A 24,710-nucleotide genomic window follows, 5' to 3' on the forward strand; every position below is an offset into this window, starting at 1 on the left:
TTCTCCTACGAAGACATCCAAAGATCAAATCAGCATTATTTTTCAATTAGCACTGTGATAAAACACTATTATATAAAATAAGACAGAGAAGGAGAATCTTTTTAATTAGATTTCTCCTGAAATTCTCAAAGAGCAAAATAACCAAATGCTTTGTTTTCCAACCTTTTTTTTTTTGCCCTTTATTCTTGGTTTATGACGTTAAACTCTTAATGACAAAGAAACAAAGCCCACTTAGCTAGTTTACCAACACATTTGAAGCAAATCATAGTCATACTTCTATGTTAACCAAGCATGACAGCAAGGTGATTGAGTAGCTTTCCAAACTACCAGAGCAGCAGGCACTTGCAGAGGCTGCTGTTAAATCGGCACTTCATAAATTGTGCAGGCTCCTGCCCATTTAGATGATCTCTCTGCAGAATCGGCAGTCTAACACTGGCTCTCCCAAGCACTAAAAAATCATCACTCTGCTAACCCAACTCACTGTTCAGACGGGTCTTCTTGAATGCAGCCTTTATTACAACCTCACTGCTGCTTCCTACACTGAAGGAATACCATGTTTTTAAGTCAGGAGTTCTTCTTTCTCGCTTCATTATAATCAGGGGTCTTAACAACGACCCCGATACTGTTACAAAGCACACTGCTTTATAACAGTAAAGCTTCTGGAAAACCCAAACAAAAGACACGTCACCCGGTGACGTCAGCCTATATACAGTTCTGTGTGGTCGCAGCACATAAGCAAATCCATTCTTGTGCCGTTTCTCGGAAAAGCTTTTCAGTAAATGCACTCATGCTGCTCCAGGAGCTCTTCTCTGCAACAAGCCGCCCATCTGCCATCAACAAGTTAAGACCGAGAGAACTAACGGCTGCAGAAAGGAGAGGCTGAAGCTTTGGTTAACCAGCTGAGCAGTCAGAGGAGGACGAAATTAATAACATATTCAAAACTGATTTAGGGGATCAGAGTGGTCACAGAAAATGAAACCAATGCTTTCGAGAGGAATATCCTAAGGAAAAAACAACTCACCCTGGTGGATTCAATTTTACTCGGAAAGCCTGGGACACAGAAAACAGGAAACTGGTCAAAGGCTCCCGCATGTTAGAGCCTTTTACAGACTCACTGCGTTGAGTCTGACAGCCGAGACTGAATGCAGGCTCCAATGTGCTCAGAAGAATGGGTAAGTCCATGTATTTATGTGTCTTGTACAGTCAGCAAGGAATCAACGCTTTTAAAATAATAAGCCACTGAATTCACATTTTATGAGGGAGATCACTGTCACATTTTTGGATTTTGAGGTTTAGGTAAAAACATATATTGCTGATGACAGGATGTGTTTTATATTCTTTCTTAATGGTTTAAGTTTTGTTCTAGTCATACTAACAAGGTTAGTGTTTCTGCAGCAAATGAAAACTAGGTTATATGTAGTGAAATCTTTTGCCATAATGTTATGTTGTTGTCGTTGTTGTTGTTTTAATAGCCCATACGCTCTGCTGAAAAATATCCTATCTTCTTGTCTTCCTTAAATTATATTCTGCAGGCTTACATTTCAAGTGGCCATTAGGGGCCCCTATGCTGGCAGCAATATATGCAATGAGTATGGTTTTAAAAATGCTGCCTGCCCTGGGTATGGCATGTCCACCCAAATGCCGCTGTGAGAAGCTGCTCTTCTACTGCGACTCTCAGGGCTTCCACTCAGTGCCAAACACCACAGACAAGGGCTCTCTGGGCCTGTCCCTGAGGCACAATCACATCACAGAGCTTGAAAGGGATCAATTTGCCAGCTTCAGTCAACTTACCTGGCTCCACTTAGACCATAATCAAATATCAACAGTAAAAGAAGATGCTTTTCAAGGACTATATAAACTTAAGGAATTAATCTTAAGTTCCAACAAAATATTTTATTTACCAAACACAACTTTTACCCAACTGATTAACCTGCAAAATTTGGACCTGTCTTTTAATCAGCTGTCATCTCTGCACCCAGAGCTCTTCTATGGCCTCCGGAAGCTACAGACCTTGCATTTACGGTCCAACTCCCTGCGGACTATCCCAGTACGCCTGTTCTGGGACTGTCGTAGTCTGGAGTTTCTGGATTTGAGCACAAACCGTTTGCGAAGTTTGGCTCGCAATGGATTTGCAGGATTAATCAAACTGAGAGAGCTTCACCTAGAGCACAACCAGCTGACGAAGATTAATTTTGCTCATTTCCTACGGCTAAGCAGTCTGCACACACTCTTCTTACAATGGAACAAAATTAGCAACTTGACGTGTGGGATGGAGTGGACCTGGGGCACTTTAGAAAAGCTAGACCTGACTGGAAATGAAATAAAAGCCATCGACCTGACAGTGTTTGAAACGATGCCTAATCTTAAAATACTCCTCATGGATAACAACAAGTTAAACAGCCTTGATTCCAAGATCTTAAACTCCCTGAGATCCCTCACAACCGTTGGCCTCTCTGGCAATCTGTGGGAATGCAGCCCTCGAATATGTGCTTTGGCCTCCTGGCTGGGCAGTTTCCAAGGTCGGTGGGAGCATTCCATCCTATGCCACAGCCCCGACCACACCCAAGGAGAGGATATACTAGATGCAGTCCACGGATTTCAGCTCTGCTGGAATTTATCAACCACTGTCACCGCCATGGCTACAACTTATAAAGATCCAACCACTGAATATACAAAAAGAATAAGCTCATCAAGTTACCATGTGGGAGACAAAGAAATCCCAACTACTGCGGGCATAGCAGTTACTACTGAGGAACACTTTCCCGAACCAGACAATGCCATCTTCACTCAGCGGGTAATTACGGGAACAATGGCTTTATTGTTTTCTTTCTTTTTTATTATTTTTATAGTGTTCATCTCCAGGAAGTGCTGCCCTCCCACTTTAAGAAGAATTAGGCAGTGCTCAATGATTCAGAACCACAGGCAGCTCCGATCCCAAACACGACTCCATATGTCAAACATGTCAGACCAAGGACCATATAATGAATATGAACCCACCCATGAAGGACCTTTCATCATCATTAATGGTTATGGACAGTGCAAGTGTCAGCAGCTGCCATACAAAGAATGTGAAGTATAATATCTACCCATCATCAAAAATCACATCAGATAAGTAACCTATTTTACATAGTAGGGGCTAAATACATATCTAATTTTTACCAATGGTGACAATAAGGCTAATTTTTCCAAACCAAGTGGAGACTTAGGTTTCTGACGTGTTGAAGTATTTTTAATTTTTTTTAATGAAACCATACTTTAAGTGTTAAATGAAGCGATGCTCACATTAATTTGCACTCTTGTTGGAAAGTCTAAAAATGCTTACTTCAAAATAAGACACTTCATGTATGTAATTATACGCTACTGTGGGTAAACATTTACACTAAGGTCTCCATATGCTATTTTTTTCTACTGAAAACAGTTTGGAAAGAAGCTACTGAGCAGAAAGAGATATGGATCAATACTTGTTTGATCATTGCTCTCTACCCCAAGTACCACAACTGGCTTGCTGCTTAAAAGGAGACTTAGCAAAGTTCTCTTGTATGATAATTTGGTATTTACTCAAACCTATTATTTACTGCCAGCGTGGGGAGTAGAATTTCACATATGCTGAAGACTGGTCAATATTAAACACTCTTCTTCCAGAGTTTTTGCCTGGGTTAATAGATATTATCAAAGTCCATATCATGAAATCAGAACCCTTTATGTAATTCTAATAAGTTGAGGGACTCTTTAATATATTTAAACAATGAATCCAAGTGATTGTGAAAAGGTCTCATTACAATGAAATCAATACTAAATAATTACACTGACTTCGTTTCATATCTCTAGTTTGACTTATAATGGACATGTTGATTTTTGTGGCATTTAGATACTTACTTTAAACTAGTGTTAAATTATCACTTTACTAATTAGTTTACTAAATCCTATATATACATTTATATGTGAAAAAAGATTTAGAAATTATTTTGGAGAGAAAAGAGATAAACTGAGTCAATTTAGCAATCCTATGACCAGCTGCTCACTCTAGTTTGAAAGCACACACACAAATACACTCTCTCTCCCAGTCTCTCTCTTTCTCCCCCTGTCATCCACCCCCCACCTCCATCTCTCCCTCAACTGCCATGATCAAAGATGCCTTGACAAAGGGGTTTAAACCTCTTTCTTCTGCCTTTTCCTGATCTTCAGGCCTCAAAGAGCCAAATTAAAAATAACTGGCTAGCAACAGGCATAATACTGATTCTTGTTAGAATAAATTTTAAAGGAACCTTGAAAAAAAATCACTTTATAAATATTATATGCTAAATTTTGACCTTTTAATGGATACCTATTCTTACTGTAAGAGCAGGTCCTTCTAAGTGAAGGGAACAACACATATCTGAGGCAAACCGTCTCAAGACAGAACACAACATATGCCTATGCAGCCACACAGTGGTAACTCGAAGGAGGTGAGGAGATGAAAGAGAAAGGCAGCATTTTGAAATATGACTCTTGCTGAAACAGGTTAGCAAAGTTAAAAGGCAGCCAAGCAAATGGGCAACTATACATGATCTGCATCAAACAGGGCAAGGCCCGGGGACCTGCAGCTGGAAAGGGGAGGCGGGGAGGTTCTCTGGTATTAATATAGATGTTCAGAAATTTAAAAATCATTATGATGCCACACTTTTCGTGTAGAAAAGAGTCACAAGTACTTTGTTTCTTCCATTATGATTTCTATGGAGAAACTATGACATATTTAGAATTTAGATGCAAGTTACCAATTGACACAGAATTTTTCCATAAATGAGGTTCCATGTATGTAGTAGCAAAAACCATGAAATTAGACTACTGACTTGATTTTAGAAGAATGAGCATTTTTACAACTGACATTTGCTGATGAGAAAAAAGACATAACTTCTTAGAGAAAACCACTACCATAAAAAAAGTTATCTTTTACTTAACATGATATCTTTCATTCAAGGCATATTTCTTCCCCAAGATTGAATTGAAACATGTTAAGATTACAGTTTAATCCATGAGATTTAATACTAAGAGAGGGATGTCTACGTACATTTCAAAGAAAATGTGTCTCAGTAAAAAGCAGACAAGATCACAAATTATGGTAAGAATGTGCTCTCTACAATTTTTAAGGTGGGTAGATTAGTTTGGCAAAGTCTCAGCCCGTCTCAGCTGATCCTGAGCATTGAGCATTTCACCTCTTGTTAAACCAGACACTAGGCCTGCCTGGGCAAGGACAGAAGCTGATTTTACGGCACAGAGCACGTCTCACAGCTTCCTTACAGAAGGGCTGGATCAGAAGCCCCATTACAAATGAGAGCTCCACAAGCTAAAATTTACCAACCCATTTATCAGGGTAACCATGGCCATTTGTCAGAGAACAACTTTATCACAATACAACTGTGTCCTAGACACACAAGATTCCACTAGCCCTGGAGGATAGCAGAGAAGTAGTTTCCATCATTTCAACCACAACCTAAAATTAATTAAAACTGTGAGCAGAAGGGTGAGAAATAGTGGCTGGGAGTCCCCACATTAATCCTAAAGATTACAGTTAGTGAAATGGACCGTCAATTGGCAAAATCCTTAATGTATGTAGGAAAGAAAATTGGAAAAGCAAGCCATTTAGTAATTCAGGGGAACAGCATAGCCAAGGCCACCAAGGCATACTTTTCAGTTGAAAATTAACAGATTTTTTTTGGCCCTTCATTTTTTGGGCAATGCTCTCTGAGAAAAGTGAATAACAGTGCCAAATAGCATTTTCCTTGTCCGTTTAAAGTGCAAACTTCCCTTTTCAATTGCCTATAGAAGGCAGAATTTCTTTTAATTTTGGTCTATTTGTGTTTTGGTATCAGCACAGGTTTGAAGATGAGGCTGTTAGTCATATGTGCTCTCTTTACCAACTGGCTCGGGTGGAAGAGCATCACAACTACACTGCAGATCCTGGTAATATAATGTTAGGCCTTTTGTTTTTGCTGTCGTTTTATCCTCTTCAACGTCCCCTCTCCCTTTTTTCACTTTCAAGATTAGAGGAAAATGACCACTTAAAAAACAGAAAAATAATTAAATCTCTGGAAAAAGCAAGCTAACAAAGGCTATGATACTGTACCCACCTAGTAACCAAGAGCTAGTTTGGAATCATTTATATTCATTTCTGTAGCTTGCCAGGGATTTCAATCACCTTTCTGACAGGAGAGTGAGCTGATAAATTTGCAAATCCTTACACCACTCAGAGAATACCCACTGCCAACATCAAATAGCAAAGATACTAATTTTTTAAGCCAAAAATCTGCACTAACACATGTAATTTCTTAATGTGCCTAAGTTAATTTCTGTACCGATTCATTGAATGGAATTGATTGAACTTTCCCACTCCACTAATTATTAAAATCCATCTGCTTATTCTAATGCTAGTCACCAAGAGCTAGACTCTTTCCAATAAAAATGAACCCTAGGTAGCATGAGGTCTTAATCCTAAAATTCAAAACAGGCGTATCATTTTCTTAAGGCATACTTCCTACGCAACGATGAGGGGGGAGCTATAAATGTCCCGTTCTCTCCAAAGTGTGGATATCAGTATGAAATTTTGAAATATTATTTTTAGAAGATGACTTACATGATCATTTTCCTAATAAAGCAATACAATGACAGACTGGTCTCAAAAATCTGTTTTGGGACATGCTTTTCATACCTTATTGGTTAAATTGCTTCAACCAGAAAAAGAAGACAAAAGTGATAAGGCCATCCACAGATAATTAAATATTTCTGTTCCTAACCTAGGGAAACTCATAGTACTTAAATAATTTAAGGCAAAAAACGAGTAGTAAATGACTGTTTAAGCTTTCATACTGCTATTGCAGACATTTGGAAATGTCTGCGACTCCTTCAATTAACCTATTCTTCCTTGGTAATTTTTTAAAAGCCTGATCTATGGAATGTTTGATGAACATTCCTATCAACACTGAAACTGGAAACTGAAAGTACAGTCCAAACCTATTGTGTTCAATCACCCTAAGCCATCTGGGTGGGTGGGTGGGGGTGGGAGGTGGTCAAGTGGGTTGGGAGGGTGGGAAGAAAATACGATTATACTGGGGCGGTGGGGGTGGGGGGGTAACCAAGTGCAGTGTACAGGGAAGTTTTGTTATTAAAATTGTGTATACTGTAAACAGCCAATGTCTTTCTTTTTTTTCCAAAGCTTTTCCTTGGTAACCTATCAATTTTGACATGTGAAAGTTGAAAACTCATTTATGACAGATATAGAAACCTTAAATGAACAGTTGTTTTGTACCATGCTCTCTACAATGCCAAATGTGCCAGTTGGAAAAAGGGCAGCTAATCATCACCTGTTTTCATTCGGAGACAGGCAAAACTAGGCTAGGAAGTAAGGCAGGGAGGGGAGGGCTGGCTAAAAAGCCACCATGCCAGTAAACAGCAGTCATGCAATAAGAAGCTGCTCTGTCACAAGCCTTAGCAAGTGGACAAACAGCTGTCTGTGGGGCTCACAGGGCCTAAGGTTGGCCGCCATTCCCCACCCTCCCCTGTGTTCAGCCACAGCCTGGGGAACTTCAAAAAGGTACTTGATTGCCTATACCCAGCAAACAGTAACTTGGCCTCTACCTCAGGGATCTGTTGGGGTAGATCCTAGCAGTACCTTGCACACCACTCCTGGGAGGGAGGTCCACAGGTGCTGACCATGCTGGGGTCTCTAGGATCCCTACATAACCCACTCTATCCCAGACACCAGCTCAGTAAGTATGGATAGGGGAAAGGGAGGGAAGATTTTTAACTAGTCTCCCTTGCTTGGCATAAACATCCTCAGGACAGCATGCTTTGCCTCGGCAGCACTGGGGGCAGAAACTGCCCTGGCCTTGAGAATTGACTGCCACAGGTCGCTGTACTTGCCAGGATGACCTTACTAATTCTCCAGGCCAGGAGCAGTACAACAGGACCAGACAGGCAGGAATAAACACCTAGGGATGAGGGGATCAGAGAGGCTAAGGGAATTCTTACACCAGGAACCTCAGCAGAATTAGGGCAGAGGCAGGAAACACAATACAGAATTTTACTGTCAAACTAACTCATCCAGTATGCACTAGAGGGCACAGGTGATAGTACTTTCAAGTTGCACAAAGGAATGAGTTCCTATCCTTTATAGAGTTAAAAGCAGAGCTTATTAACATAATTCTCGTACATTTTAATCTTGAAAATCCCATGTAAAGCTACATCTGATTTCTTTATCAGTTATTTTAATTAGTTTTGCCTGTATGCCACAGCATTCTCAGGTTCCCACTCAGATTTATAATAGAATTCTTCAAGGTCTGTATGAAGAGATTTTTTTTTTCTTTCTTTAAATATATCTAACCAGCTGGGTACTCGAGTCTCCCTTAGAGAGACAAAATGTACTACAAATTGTCTTTTACAAAGAAAGAAGGGGAAAAGAGGTGAAAATGACAGCTATTCCCACATCTCCCCTTAGCATGAGTTCTCCTCACTAGCCAATGTTTTGGGAACACTTCTAAGGGACAGATGCTGAGCCTCCCTGAAGCTCTATCTGAAGGAGACATTAAAGAGCAAAACATCTCCAAAGGCAAGTACAATGAAACATGCTTTCCTGCAAAGCCCACCAAGTGAATATACCCTCCTTTTAAACATGGAGGCCAAGAGCAAAGCTAGCCCATCCTTCATCTCAGGACCTCCAACATGAAGGAGCACCTGTGAACAACAATCCTGCAATCCTGAAGGCAGGGGCCAATGGCTCTACCACCACCCAAAGAGAGAAGGCTCTTCCCTCATTTGGGAACCAGATTTTAAAACTGCAGCCCCAGAGACAATTCCCAAAGCCTTTTCACAACTTCCATGAAGAGACTTCACCAAGAACCACAGCGAAGAGATATAAAAATGTCATAACTTTACTGAATATCCATTCACAATTGTGCTCAGTGCACAAAAACTCCATCTTTAGGACCTGGTATTTCTACTAAGTGTGCGCGCGCGTGCACGCACACACACACACACACACACAAAATCTCCAGGTTGCTTTTTCTGGCAAATCAGATAAAAACTCTACAGCCATTTATATGCTTCATTATCATGAGAACCAAAAAAGTTCCTCCTGTGATAAACAAAAACGTTTCCTATGGCCTCACTGCCAAATACATAGAGGGTAAGTGCTCAGCACCTAAAGATCTCTGAAAACAATGTATTTATCATTTACATATAGCCTAAAAGTCAAGGAAACTTAGCAAAATACATTCATATGTACAGAATGATTGAAATAAGGATGTAAAAAGATCAAAAGCATGGATTCTTCATTCTAAGGGTCCAGGATATGTTTCATAGGATGCAAGAATCTCTTGAAATTATATTGCAAATATTGTGTTGAGTATAGCAATTTCACCGATCCTAAACCATTTTGGTTAACTCACAAAAAAGCCCTAACAGAGCAATGAAACAATTCTAGTATACACTAGTATATTCTAATTGGGCCTTGATCTTCCTGGCCAAGGCAAAGAAGAAAATCAACAGCTTTCGTCTGATAAAGAAAGCACATTGGTTTATTTGGGGGGAATGACACAAATGCAAAAGTCTGTGAATTATCTTTAAAATAGAGCCAGCTTTAGGAACAATAAGGAAACATGTCAGACAATATCCCCAAGGAGCTTTCAGAGAACAGGCAGACATGTTTTTCATGTCAACCCTTGAAAAAACTATGGGAAAGGAGGCTACACAAGCATGATGCATGCTTTGTGGTATGATCTAACCTTTGTTGTGACCCAAGGCAAGAGCCTATAAAGTCAGCAAGAATGAATATGCACCTACTTGGAAGAACAGTTCATGTTTCCTCCTTATCACATCCCTGGGACCCAAACTAGAGGGTTCCATCACATAAGGGACACCCAGTAAATTCCTAATCCATTACGTTATAAATCTTCTAGGCTAGGAGTACAATTTAAAATTTAAAACTCTTCCACTACATTACAAATGAAGAGAAGCACATTTCATGCATCATCTCTAGTTATGCTGATGATAATCATAAATGTTCTCCTTGGGTAAGAATCTATAAGATGATAACAAATTTCCAAAGAAAGAACACATTTAAAAAGATAAAGCGTTCAATGGTCTGAATAGCTGTCAGAAATTTAACAGTCTCTTTAAAAATTTAAAACCCATTCTGTATGCCGTTAGCAAAACCTCCTAGGTTTCAACAGGAGCAAATAGAGACCTGTGTTCAGAGACCTGCCCCACACTTGGGCCTGTCACCCTGGACAAGTCCATCAGCCTCACTGTGCCTTGGGTCTCTCACCCTTAAGTTGGAATTAATAGCAGTAACAACCAAAAGGGAATTTAATACATGTAAAGTCCTGAGAAAGTCCTGAACACAGTAAATATTTAACAAATGTTTGCTATTTTTAGTAACAGTATGTGGAGAACTAGATGAGAGAGATCCACTGAGTAGAGAATATAATCACATTAAAGACATGTTAGGCCCCTGAGTTGCTCCCTGAAACTCTCTACTTTCTAGTATTACTTCCCTCACTAAGTTAATGTATAGTATCTAAAATGAATATTGACAATTAGCAAGAGCTTTTTTTTTTTTTTTTTGCAGTACGCGGGCCTCTCACCGTTGTGGCCTCTCCCGTCGCGGAGCACAGGCTCCGGATGCGCAGGCTCAGCGGCCATGGCTCACAGGCCTAGCCGCTCTGCGGCATGTGGGATCTTCCCGGACCGGGGCACGAACCCATGTCCCCTGCATCAGCAGGCGGACCCTCAACCACTGCACCACCACGGAAGCCCAGCGAGAGCTTTTAATAAGCCAATAACCTGGATACACTTTTTGTATCTAATATTGATATAGAACTGACCAATTATCTCATAGTCAAGTAATCTGCTTTATATAAATGTACTATTATATTAGTCATGACATTACTTTGGTTTGGCTTTATGAATCAAGGCTAAATTTCAAAAGATTTAGAATCCATAATTCCAAAATTCCTTCTGGGTAAGACAGTCACTTAAAAATCAAGTAATGTCTTTCCTTGTTCAGTAAAATTATATAGGACAGCACATACTATCCATTATCACAAACAGATTCTGTTTTTCAAAATAAATATAAAATAATCTCATTGATATCTCGGCCTCTGACAATTTTATTTTAGTACAAAATACATAACTCAGAATTAAGGATCCCTATTATGTTCGGGTTTTTTTGCTTAGGAAAAAATGTACTTCAAGCCTACCACATCTAATTTAGGAAGCAGCCCATCCAATTGTGGCAGATTGGTTCCTAGGCAGGTTTGTCAGAATTATTGAGGGATCTGAGCAAGGGAAGTATGAGAATTTTAAAAGACAAAGATAACCCGTCAATCCAGGAGGATATGTTTCATGACTGTTGTACAGTGATCCTCCATATTACCAAAATCTCTATTAAATATAAAGCTTGTGCAGAATTAACCTGTCTGAATGAAGACACACATTTGGTCATATCAGAACCTACAGATCTTATGGCCCAGATTTTTCAACTCAAGAACTTCTTTCTTGACATTGTCTTCCCCAAGATCATGATCCAGTTTATCCAACAAGGCAAATTACCTTAACTGCTCCTTCACCTGCAACTTTTCTGCACTTTCCCCATCTCTTGACCCTAGGCTTGTTCTCCTTCCTCTTTTATCACCACATAAACAAGCTTTTCACATTTCTCCTTCTCTTCATGGTTTCCAAAACTCCAAGGATAAACAACATTATTGGGGGGAAACTGTTCAGTTGTAGTATATCCAGTGCTAAGCAACCCCTTTTTAAGAAATAGCCATAATTTCAAAAATACTCCTCAACTCCACAAAACCAAGTGTCTGTCAGCTGCAAACTAATCCATACAACTTGGAAAATACTGTTAGAAACACAATTACACATCTGAGTTGTCTTCTCAGTATACCCTTCCCTTTGTATAGATTCAAGTAACAAATATGTTTATTCACTTTGCTTTTACTTTCAAAAGACAAGAAATACCAGTCATTGAAGGACAGTGCCCTTTTTGCTCTTAATAATTAGCACTCATCCAGCTCTCTGACTAAATAAAATCCCTAACACTCTTCACATCTTTATTATTAATAGCTATTTTGCTGGTTTTATGTGGGGGTGGGGAACATGCCTTGGGGCATAAAGGACACAGGTACATAGGTCATGGTTGTAAAAGTTTCAGAAATATAGAATTCTCAAGATAACAGGTAGTAATCCTTACTTCCCTCATCTGTGCTCTAAAATTTCATACCAGTTTTGTCAGGATTCCAATGAACTGGCCACAAAAACACTGACCTTTCACTTGAAAGTACGTTCTGCCATAGTTTTTGCTCCAAATAGAGAAAAAGACGAGAGCATCAGGCACCCCATGCTACGACTGTCGCTCATGGCACACACTAAGAACTGGGTTCAGAAGTGACCCTGACAATGCTACCTTCTCTCTGATCAACCTCCCTAACTCTCCCTTGAAATTCACAAGGGAAAATAATGGCAGGGATAAAGAAGAGAAAAGAATCTACTACCCTCAGCATACTCCTGTAGACATCTTGGGACAGTGTCAGGTCACCACATCTCCCTCATCTCCTGACAATCCCTTCAGGCCAGTGGGTGCAAAACTGCTCTCTGACACTTGCCATCAACTTCCAACAACTAGAGCCCATTTTATTATTGTGGTAAAACTGCCAGGCTAAGATTTATCTACTACTCTACATGAAAACCTAAGAGCAGGTGGTCAAGAATTTTCTTCTTTTTGATGCAGCATTCCTAAAGTGTCAAAAGACATTATAGTGCATAAGCGATATCATCGAGACACCCAATTTGTGCTCTCTTAGAATTACACGAGAGATGAATTACAGACAGAATGTGAAGAAACAGTCAAACTGTAAAAGGGTTTATCTAAAGTCTGCTTGACCTTCCCACAAGATACATCACCATAAATTATTACAAAAATTATTAAACAAATATAATTCTGTTAAAAACACAAATCTTCTGGCTCTCCAAAATAATAATCAGTATTTTGAAGATCGTGCCTTCTAAATATTTTACGTCAATTTTCAAACACACACACACACAGTCCTCAGTTTAAACTGAAGAGGGGACAGAACGGGACGGGAGGTGGGGCATCTGGGGATTAGATAAAACCTATGAAAGGCTACATTCTTTATTCTGATTTATTAATTAGCATTTAAACTAAGTGAATTCCAAGACCCAATATCAACTGGGATGCAGAACACTATGGATGGAATAGATTGGGAAGGGAAGGAGTAAGAAAGATTAAGATTCAGTTTTTCACATGTTAAAGCTGAAATTTAAGTAGAGATGACAAATCCAGGGTAAAGATCTAGGCTGGAAATATAAATTTCGAAGTCATCATCAGTGAATAGAGGTATTGAAAGTCATAAAACTGAATGATTTCACCAAGGGACTGAGAGATGAAGAAGAGAATCATAAAACCACACTTTTCTCCTACACCAACCTGAGGAATCTTTAAACAATATCTATCAAATGGCAGTCAACCAAAAAAGGATGGGTACCCAGCAATCCCACTACTAGGCATATACCCTGAGAAAACCATAATTCAAAAAGAGTCATGTACCACAATGTTCACTGCGGCTCTATTTACAATAGCCAGGACATGGAAGCAACAGATAAATGGATAAAAGATGTGGCACATATATACAATGGAATGTTACTCAGCCATAAAAAGAAACGAAATTGAGTTATTTGTAGTGAGGTGGATGGACCTAGACTATGTCATACAGAGTGAAGTAAGTCAGAAAGAGAAAAACAAATACCGTATGCTAACACGTATATATGGAATCTAAGAAGAAAAAAAAAAGGTCATGAAGAACCTAGGGGTAAGACGGGAATAAAGACACAGACCTACTAGAGAATGGACTTGAGGATATGGGGAGGGGGAAGGGTAAACTGTGAGAAAGTGAGAGAGTGGCATAGACATATATACACTACCAAACATAAAATAGATAGCTAGTGGGAAGCAGCCGCATAGCACAGGGAGATCAGCTCGGTGCTTTGTGACCACCTAGAGGGGTGGGATGGGGGGTGGGAGGGAGGGAGATGCAAAAGGGAAGAGATATGGGAACATATGTATATATATAACTGATTCACTTTGTTATAAAGCGGAAACTAACACACCATTGTAAAGCAATTATACTCCAATAAAGATGTTAAAAAAAATTAATACCATCTGTATATAATACCACAAGGAAGTAAAATCTCATTATAAAAAGGTAAACTATTCAAAATAGCAACAAAACTTTAGTATTTAAGACTAATCTAAAAAGATAGAAACAAGATGTTCTTAGAGATGATGGTAAAACCTGTTGAAAAAAATAAAAGAACACCTGCATAAGTGAAATAGTAGGCAATGTGTATGAATAGGAAGGCTCACTGTTGCAAAGATGTCAATTAATCTACAAATCCAGTGGCATTCCTATTAAAATCCTAATAGCACAGTGCAGTGAAAATGAGAAATGGACCTCTGCATTCATATGAAAAATTAAAGGCTCAAGAATTGACAAGAAAAAAAAAAAGAGAACACGGGGCAATCAAAAAATCAGGTCTGTTGTGGTTTTTTTTTTTTTTTTTTTTTTTGGCCGCACCATGCAGCATGCAGGATCTTACTTCTCCGACCAGGGATCAAACCCATGCCCCCTGCATTGGGAGCACAGAGTCTTAACCACTGGACTGCCAGGGGAGTCCCAGAAAAGCAGGTTTTAATGTGGGGGGAAATGTACGGCTAATGTACTTGAGCTACAATGTAGCCAAATATTCAATAAAATGATAACCATATAATGTTCTCTATCTTGATAAAGGATTGGGGTACAAAGTGTGTGCATTTATCAAAACCTATCACATAATACACTTAAAATTTGTACATTTCACTATATAAAATTTACGATAATAAAACTGAACTCTAGTTAAATGACATGCATACTGCAATGTTTAGAGGTGAAATACACAAGTACCTGCAACTGACTTTGAAATGCATCAAAACAATAATAAGATGGATACAGGAATGGATAAATATGTGATAAAGCAAATATATCAAAAAGTAAATCACAGAATCTAGGAAATAGGTGTGTGTATATATGATGTTCACTGAACAGTCTTTTAGCTTCTGTGTATGTATGAAAATTTTCATAATAAAATGTTGAGAGGAAAGGAAAAAAATGTAATTACAATTGTAATTTATGGTATTGGCAATCTAACATAGTATTCCTCTCAACTAGACCTACAGCACTGCATGGTGGTTAAGAGCTTGAACTCTGGAGCCAGGCTAGGTTCAAGGTGTAGTACCTCCACTTACTACCTGTGAGATCTTAAACAAGTCATTTAATCTCTATGTCTTAACAGTATCAAACTCGTGATCTGAAGATTAAATGGGAATGTGTGTGAAGTACTTAAAACAATTCTGGGCACACAGCGCTGAAGTGTGACCTCTACTACTACTACTTCTTCTTCTTCTTCTTCTTCTTCTTCTTCTTCTTCTTCTTCTTCACAATATTTTAAAATATGTAATTCAACAAGTACTTCAATTTCCACTATACAAGGTGCTAAGGTGATATAGGCCCTTGCCCTCAGGAGTTTATAGTTTACTCAGAGGTAAAACTTAAATATTCAATAAATAACTAATAAAAGAAGATAAGCCCGAAAGAGGTGCATTGGATGGTACCACCTAGATTGCTGATATTTAGAAAACAGGGAGGGCACTGAAGAATGCAGTGGAGAAAACAGCCTAAAGCTAGGTACAAAAGCACCATCAGGATTTCAATATGGCCGGGTGCAGGAGTGGCCAGAGCCACTGACAGATGATACCAGTAAGTGCAGAGAAGGTAGGGCCAAATGCCAAGGGGCCTCTGGGACCAGGAAAGGTGCTCAGATGTAACATGGTCAGCAAGAACGGCCACTCTGGATTTGTGGAGATGGCTGGGATATGATGGTCAAAGTGGTGATTTAGAAAAATGTATTTTAGCAATTTTTGTTTTGCTGACACAAAACCTATAATTTTCTATCAGAAAAGGGCTGCTAAGGAAGATGGATAAAAGAACAATTTATTGAAGGACAGGCAAAGGGTAAGAACCAATGGTCAGTTGAAAAAAAAAACAAATGACACTTTCTGAGATCTTTGCTCAAGAGAAATGGGTAGCGTGAGGGGCAGAGATGTAAGAAATCATTCATTCACTAGGATGTACTAAACAGAGCCTCCAAGTTCTCATGTTAAATTTCAAGTTTTCACTATTAATCTCCAATCTGAAACTGTTTTCTGAGAAGATACATAGTTTCTCCATGCTTCCATATTTACAACTTTTTTTATCAAGTATCAATAAGGACTTGCTCTCATGAATTAGACATGGAAAAGGCAGAACCAGTTTCTACTTTTTTAAGTATGGGGCAAAGATCTGGTTTGGGTCCCATTCACTCTAGTGAAATCTACCCTTTTTCCCCATCTTATTCATGTACTCTTAAATTTTCTAGAAGCTAAAGTTTTAAACTTTTAGAACAATAATTTCTGATTCCCTTATATGGTGCAAAATTAAAACAGAAATGCAGGAGCACAGTGTAGTGACAACCTGCTAATTTAAGTCTCTCACATACTACAAAAGAATCTTATTACAAGGTTTAATGTGTTACTTTCATATATAAGAGGTTGACTAATGGCTTCACTGCTAGAAACCTCAGTGTAACTGGTTTTGTTAAAAACTATGTGGCATGGCTGCCAATATAATTTTAATAAAAGCCCCAAACAGTACCTAAGTCCTATCTTAATAACAGAAATTGAAGGTGAAAAATGACATCTTAAGGGTTTCATTTCACAACAGCAACAAGTTTCAAAATTCAGAATCCTTTCATTCCCTACTTGAATTTAACACTCTCATGTTTTTGGTTTCCTGTCTGTAATCAAATACTTCCTCTTTCTTGAGAAAGACTCAGAAACCATCATACTTATAAGAGTTCTTCAGTGTGTCAAATAAGAAAACACATTTCTTTTCTTTTTCAGATTTTCATTAAAATCAAGACTAGCTGAAAAAAAACGAAAAAGAAAAGAAGGGAAAATTTTAAACACATAGGGTAATTTGAGCAATCTTCTAAATACCTGTACGAAAGAAATGGGGGAACTGAGTAAGAAAGCTATGTATTTTTTAGGGTGCGTGGAAGTGGAAAAAAGAATAAGTTAGCTTTCCCTCCTTAAACAATAACAATATAAATATTTATGCACCCAACATAGGACCACCCCTGCTTACACCAATGGACAGATCATTCAAACAGAAAATAGATAAGGAAACACAGGCTTTAAATGATACAATAGACCAGATAGAATTAATTGATATTTATGGGACATTCCACCTGAAACTGGCAGAATACACTTTCTTCTCAAGTGCACATGGAAAATTCTCCAGGATAGATCACACCTTGGGTCACAAATCAAGCCTCAGAATATTTAAGAAAAGTGAAATCATATCAAGCATCTCTTTGGACCACAACGCTATGAGACTGGAAATCAATTACAGGAAAAAAACTGTAAAAAAACACAAATACATGGAGGCTAAACAGTGCACTACTAAATAACCAAGAAGTCACTGAAGAAATCAAAGAAATAAAAAAATACTTAGAAACAAATGACAACAAAAACATGACGACACAAAACCTATGGATGCAGCAAAACCAGAGGGAAGTTTATAGCAATTCGACCTCACCTCAAGAAAACAAGAAAAATCTCAAATAAACAATCTAACCTTACACCTAAAGCAACTAGAGAAAGATAAACGAAGAAAACCCAAAGTCAGCAGAAGGAAAGAAATCATAAAGATCAGAGCAGAAATAAATGAAATAGAAATGAGGAAAACAATAGCAAAGATCAATAAAACTAAAAGTTGGTTATTTGAGAAGATAAACAAAATTGATAAACCCTTAGCCAGACTCATCAAGAAAAAAAGGGAGAGGATGCAAATCAATAAAATTAGAAAAGAAGGAGAAATCACAACTGACACCACAGAAATACAAAGGATTATAAGAGACTACTACAAACAACTATATGCCAATAAAATGGACAACCACAAAGAAATGGACAAATTCTTGGAAAGGTACAATTTTCCAAGACTGAGACAGGAAGAATTAGAAAATACAAACACTCCTATCACAAGTAATGAAACTGAAACTGTAATTAAAAATCTTCCAACAAACAAAAGTCCAGCACCAGATGGCTTCACAGGCAAATTCTATCAAACATTTAGAGAAGAGCTAACACGCATCCTTCTCAAACTCTTCCAAAAAATTGCAGAGGGAGGACTACTTCCAAATTCATTCTATGAAGCCACCATCACCCTGATACCAAAACTACACAAAGATACCACATACACAAAAAAATTACAGACCAATATCACTGATGAACATAGAAGTAAAAATCCTGAACAAAATACTAGCAAACAGAATCCAACAACACATTAAACGGATCATACACTATGATCAAGTGGGATTTAGCCCAGGAATGCAAGGATTCTTCAATATACACAAATCAATCAATGTGATACATATACTAACAAACAGAGGAATAAAAACCATATGATCATCTCAATAGATGCAGAAACAGCTTTTGACAAAATTCAACACCCATTAGTATAAAAACTCTCCAGGACATGGGCATAGAGGGAACCTACCTCAACATAATAAAGGCCATGTATGACAAACCCACACCAAACATCATGCCCAATGGTGAAAAACTGAAAGCATTTCCACTAAGATCAGGAACAAGACAAGGATGTCCACTCTCGCCACTATTATTCAACATAGTTTTGGAAGTCCTAGCCATGGCAATCAGAGAAGAAAAAGAAGTAAAAGGAGCACAAATTGGAAACGAAGAAATAAAACTGTCACTGTTTGCAGATAACATGATAATATATATAGAGAATCCCAAAGATGCCACCAGAAAACTACTAGAACTTATCAATGAATGTGGTAAGTTTGCAGGATACAAAATTAATGCACAGAAATCTCTGGTATTCCTATATACTAACAGCAAAAAGTCAGAAAGAGAAATTAAGGAAACAATCCCATTTACCACGGCAACAAAAAGATTAAAATACCTAGGAATAAACCTACCTAAGGAGGCGAAAGACCTGTATTCAGAAAACTATGAAACAGTGATGAAAGAAATCAAAGATGACATAAACAGATGGAGAAATACACCATGTTCTTGGACTGGAAGAAACAATATTGTGAAAATGACTATACTACCCAAAGCAATCTACAGATTCAATGCAATCCCTATCGAACTACCAATGGCATTCTTCACAGAATTAGAACAAAAATAATTTTTACAATTTGTATGGAAACACAAAAGACCCCAAATAGCCAAAGCAATCTTGAGAAAGAAAAACGGACCTGGAGGAATTAGGCTCCCTGACTTCAAACTATACTACACTACAAAGCTACAGTAATCAAGACAGGGTGGTACTGGCACAAAAACAGAAATATAGGTCAATGGTACAGGGCAGAAAGCCCAGAGATAAACCCACACACATATGGTCACCTAATTTATGACAAAGGAGGCAAGAACATACAAGAGAGAAAAGACAGTCTCTTCAATAAGTGGTGCTAAGAAAGCTGGACAGCTACATGTAGAAGAATGAAATTAGAACACTACCTAAGACCATACACAAAAATAAACTCCAAATGGACTAAAGACCTAAATGTAAGACCAGACACTATAAAACTCTTAGAGGAAAATATAGGAAAAACACTCTTTGACGTAAACCACAACAAGATCTTTTTTGACCCACTGCCTAGAGTAATGAAAAGAAAAACAAAAATAAACAAATGGGACCTAATGAAACTCAAAAGCTTTTGCACAGAAAAGGAAACCATAAACAAGATGAAAAGTCAACCCTCAGAATCAGAGAAAATATTTGCAAATGAAGCAATGGACAAAGGATTAATCTCCAAAATATACAAATAGCCCATGGAGCTCTATATCAAAAAAACAAACAACCCAATTAAAAAATGGGTGGAAAACCTAAACAGACATTTCACCAAGGAAGACATACAGATGGCCAAGAGGCATGTGAAAAGATGCTGAAAATCACTAATTATTAGAGAAATGCAAATCAAAACTACAATGAGGTATCAACTCACACTGGTCAGAATGGCCATTATTAAAAAATCTAGAAACAATAAATGCTGGAGAGGGTGTGGTGAAAAGGGAACCCTCCTGCACTGTTGGTGGGAATGTAAATTGATACAGCCACTATGGAGAACAGTATGGAGGTTCCTTAAAAAACTACAAATAGAACTACCATATGACCTAGCAATCCCATTACTGGGCATATACCCTGAGAAAACCATAATTCAAAAAGAGACATGCATCACAATGTTCATTGCAGCTCTATTTACAATAGCCAGGACATGGAAGCAACCTAAATGTCCATCGACAGATGAATGGATAAAGAAGATGTGGCACATATATACAATGGAATATTACTCAGCCATAAAAAGAAATGAAATTGAGTTATTTGTAGTGAGGTAGTGGACCTAGAGACTGTCATACAGAGTGAAATAATAAGTCAGGAAGAGAAAAACAAATACCATATGCTAACGCATATATATGGAATCTAAAAAAATTGGTACTGATGAACCCAGTGGCAGGGCAGGAATAAAGACGCAGACATGGAGAATGGACTTGAGGACATGGAGTGGGGGAGGGGGAAGCTGGGGTGAAGTGAGAGTAGCATTGACATATATACACTACCAAATTAAAATAGATAGCTAGTGGGAAGCAGCAACATAGCACAGGGAGATCAGCTCGGTGCTTTGCAACAACCTAGAAGGTTGGGATAGGGAGGGTGGGAGGGAGGCTCAAGAAGGAGGGGATATGGGGATATATGTATGCATATGGCTGATTCACTTTGTTGCACAATAGAAACTACCACAGCATTGTGAAGCAATTATACTCCAATAAAGAAGATGTGGCACATATATACAATGGAATATTACTTAGCCATAAAAAGAAACGAAATTGAGTTATTTGTAGTGAGGTGGATGGACCTAGAGCCTGTCATACAGAATGAAGTCAGAAAGAGAAAAACAAATACTGTATGCTAACACATATATATATGGAATCTAAAAATAAAATGGTTCTGATGAGCCTAGGGGCAGGACAGGGATAAAGACACAGATGTAGAGAATGGACTTGAGGACACAGGGAGGGGTAAGGGTAAGCTGGGACGAAGTGAGAGAGTGGCACTGATGTATACACACTACCAAATGTAAGATAGACAGCTAGTGGGAAGCAGCTGCATGGCACAGGGAGATCAGCTCGGTACTTTGCACCACCTAGAGGGGTGGGAGGAAGAGGGTGGGAGGGAGATGCAAGAGGGAGGGGATATGGGGATATACGTATGCATATAGCTGATTCACTTTGTTATACAGCAGAAACTAACACAACACTGTAAAAGCAGTTATACTCCAAGAAAGATGTTAAAAAAAAAATCTAGAAACAATAAATGCTGGAAAGGGTGTGGTCAAAAGGGAACCCTCCTGCAGTGTTGGTGGGAATGTAAATTGATACAACCACTATGGAGAACAGTATGGAAGGTCCTTAAAAAACTAATAATAGAACTACCATATGACCCAGCAATCCCACTACTGGGCATATACTCTGAGAAAACCATAATTTAAAAAGAGACATGTACCCCAATGTTCATTGGAGGACTATTTACAATAGCCAGGACATGGAACCAACCTAAATGTCCATCGACAGACAAATGGATAAAGAAGATGTGGCACAGGGCCTCCCTGGTGGCGCAGTGGTTGAGAGTCCGCCTGCCGATGCAGGGGATACGGGTTCGTGCCCCGGTCTGGGAGGATCCCATATGCCGCAGAGCGGCTGGGCCCGTGAGCCATGGCCGCTGAGCCTGCGCGTCCGGAGCCTGTGCTCCGCAACGGGAGAGGCCACAACAATGAGAGGCCCGCGTACCGCAAAAAAAAAAAAAAAAAAAAGAAGATGTGGCACATATAGCCAATGGAATATTACTCAGCCATAAGAAGAAACAAAACTGAATTATTTGTAGTGAGGTGGATGGACCTGGAGTCTGTCATACTGTGTGAAGTAAATCAGAAAGAGAAAAATAGATAGCGTATATTAACGCATGTATGTGGAATCTAAGAAAATGGTACAGATGAACCTATTTGTAGGGCAGGAATAGAGACGTAGACATAGAGAACGGACATGTGGACACGGTGGGGGGGGGTAAGGGGAGGGTGGAACGAATTGGGACATTAGGCTTGACATAAATACACTACCACGTATAAAATAGATAGCTAGTGGGAACCTGCTGTATAACACAGGGAGCTCAGCTCAGTGCTCTGTGATGACCTAGATGGGTGAGATGGGGGAGGTGGGAGGGAGGTCCAGGAGGGAGGGAATATAGGTATAGATATAGCTGATTCACTTCATTGTACAGCAGAAACTAACACAACATTGTAAAGCAATTTTACTCCCCCCCCCCGCCAAAAAAAAGACTAGCTGATAAATTTCTCTACTTAGGCAAACGATGAAAATTATCAGATATCCAGATTTTTCCACAGAGTTAAGAATTCTACATTAATTTTTGATTTAAGGGACTTCCCTGGCAATCCAGTGGTTAAGACTCCGCACTCCCACTGCAGGGAACACGGGTTTAATCCCCAGTCGGGGAACTGAGATCCTACATGCCTCGCAGCCAAAAATATGTATATAAATAAAATATTTTTTAATTTAACCAAAGTAGGGGGAAATTAAACGGCAAGACCCAACCAGATGTCAACTCTTGCTGCTTTTTGCAGCTCTTCTGACAAAAAAAAAAAAAGGGACATGCTTTCCCCTGTGCTAAGAGAGGGACAAAATGGAGACTGTCTCACCCACCAAACACTAGAAGCGTGGGCTCCCAGAACACCTCCAGGCGAGGGTCTGCAACTAGAACCACTGGTAAAAAATACAGTGTTCTAAGCTTTTAAAAAGATTATTAAAATTCAACAAAGTGCACATTTTCAGGAGGCAGGTAGGGAAAAATGTACCCAGTATGTATTAGATTTTCTGCATTGATATTAAAGGGTTTCTAATGGTAAATCTACAATTTCCTGCATCCACAATAACACTGATATATAGAACTGGCTGGTCAGCTTGCTTGGTTAAAAGGCCAGTCATGGGTTTGGTCTCTTCAAGACATCAGTTTTGCTCTTCACATTCTAAACTCCAATGATTTTGTCTGTGAAACTGAAAATATCTGTCAGTGGTTACAACTGGTAACCAAAACTGTGAGGAGATGAGTGAAAATGCTTTGCCAGTGCTAGGGAGAAATCACTCAAGAGTTTACGTCCCACGAAATAAGAAATACCTCTACATACAGGATGACATATTATATAAGCCATCATTATCCCTTTTAATGAATAGTATCCACATAGGATAAGGAAGAATAAGATGGTATCATAATAAATTAGTCCAAAAAAAAAAGGGGGGGAACTGGGAAAAATGTATCCAGAAAGGCTCAGTGGGAATTCTTTTCTAATACAGTAAGTCCCCTACATACGAACCTTCAAGTTGCCAACTTTCAAAGATGCGAAAGTGTATTTGTATATCCAATCATGTAAGTTAGTTCATGTGTCTGGCGTACATTGCAACGTGTGTGCATCCTCTACAAGTGGTTGTGCTTTTGTGTTCTTTACTGTACAGTTCTGTTGCTGTGCAACACAAGGAGCTTACTAAGGAAGACCTGATGGAATTGGAGGCCCAGAGAAAGGACAAAGAGAGACAAGAGGAAGAAGTAACTGAAGAATCAAAGAGATTCATGATGCAGGAAATGGCAAGGGGATTTTCTTTATCTGAGGAGGCACTGTTAGTTTTTGAGGCACAGGACCCGAATGTAGAACGGTACATGAAGGTTGCAGCAGCCGTTCAGGATGCAATCCAGTGCTACCATGTCATCTATGACGAGAAAAAAAAGAGCTACTACCCAGATAACACTGGATCATTTTTTCAAGCAGGTAGATAGAATTGAATCCAGCAAAGAACCAGAACCTGTGCCATCAACATCAGGCGTGAGTGAAACTGCAGCTTGCCCTCCGTCTCCTATCGCTGATGATCCTTCAGCTCTACCACCTCCCACCTCCCACCTCCTCTCCCTCCATCAGTCAGTAACTCTTCTTGCCTGTTCACTCGATGCCAGCCCCTGTATGCCAGCTGTTGTACTGTACTACTGTACTTTTCAAGGTACTGTACTGTAAGATTTAAAATGTTTATTTTTTGTGGGTTTTTTTTACATATTATTTGTGTGAAAAGTATTATTACAGTACTGTACAGCCAATTGTGTTAGCTGAGTACCTAGGCTAACTTTGTTGGACTTATGACCAAATTGGACTTACGGACGTGCTCTTAGAACAGAACTTGTTCGTATGTAGGGGACTTACTGTAGAGGGACATAGTAGGTCAAATGAATTCTGCCCTTAAAATCTCTTACTCTGTTTTCACTGTACCACAAAATGTCTATATTTTACACTACTGCAGCCAGAGAAGTTTGTCAAACTGTTCTTTCTTCGCCTCTTCTCTCACTTAAGTTTCTCTCCAGGATGCTTGGCAGCCTACTCATTCAGCCTTTCGTTCTGTCTTTCCTTACTTGAGAGCTTTCAAGCATTTATACTTTTCACTTAAG

General features: G+C 39.0%; 2 protein-coding genes across 2 annotated transcripts in view; one reads left to right on the forward strand and one right to left on the reverse strand.

Moving 5' to 3' along the window:
- The window catches only part of CTNNA1 (catenin alpha 1), a 183,265-nt gene that overhangs the window by 58,298 nt on the left and 100,257 nt on the right, over positions 1 to 24,710 (reverse strand). The gene's annotated exons all lie outside the window — the stretch shown is intronic.
- Positions 757 to 6,948, forward strand: LRRTM2 (leucine rich repeat transmembrane neuronal 2). Its single transcript, XM_082621611.1, has 2 exons — positions 757 to 1,172; positions 1,533 to 6,948. Exons 1-2 carry the CDS (start codon positions 1,169 to 1,171, stop codon positions 3,077 to 3,079), a joined length of 1,551 nt encoding a protein of 516 aa, XP_082477737.1. The 5' UTR covers positions 757 to 1,168; the 3' UTR covers positions 3,080 to 6,948.

The sequence above is a fragment of the Mesoplodon mirus genome (assembly GCF_964341445.2).
Source record: "Mesoplodon mirus genome assembly, chromosome: 5".
Lineage (NCBI taxonomy): Eukaryota > Metazoa > Chordata > Mammalia > Artiodactyla > Ziphiidae > Mesoplodon > Mesoplodon mirus.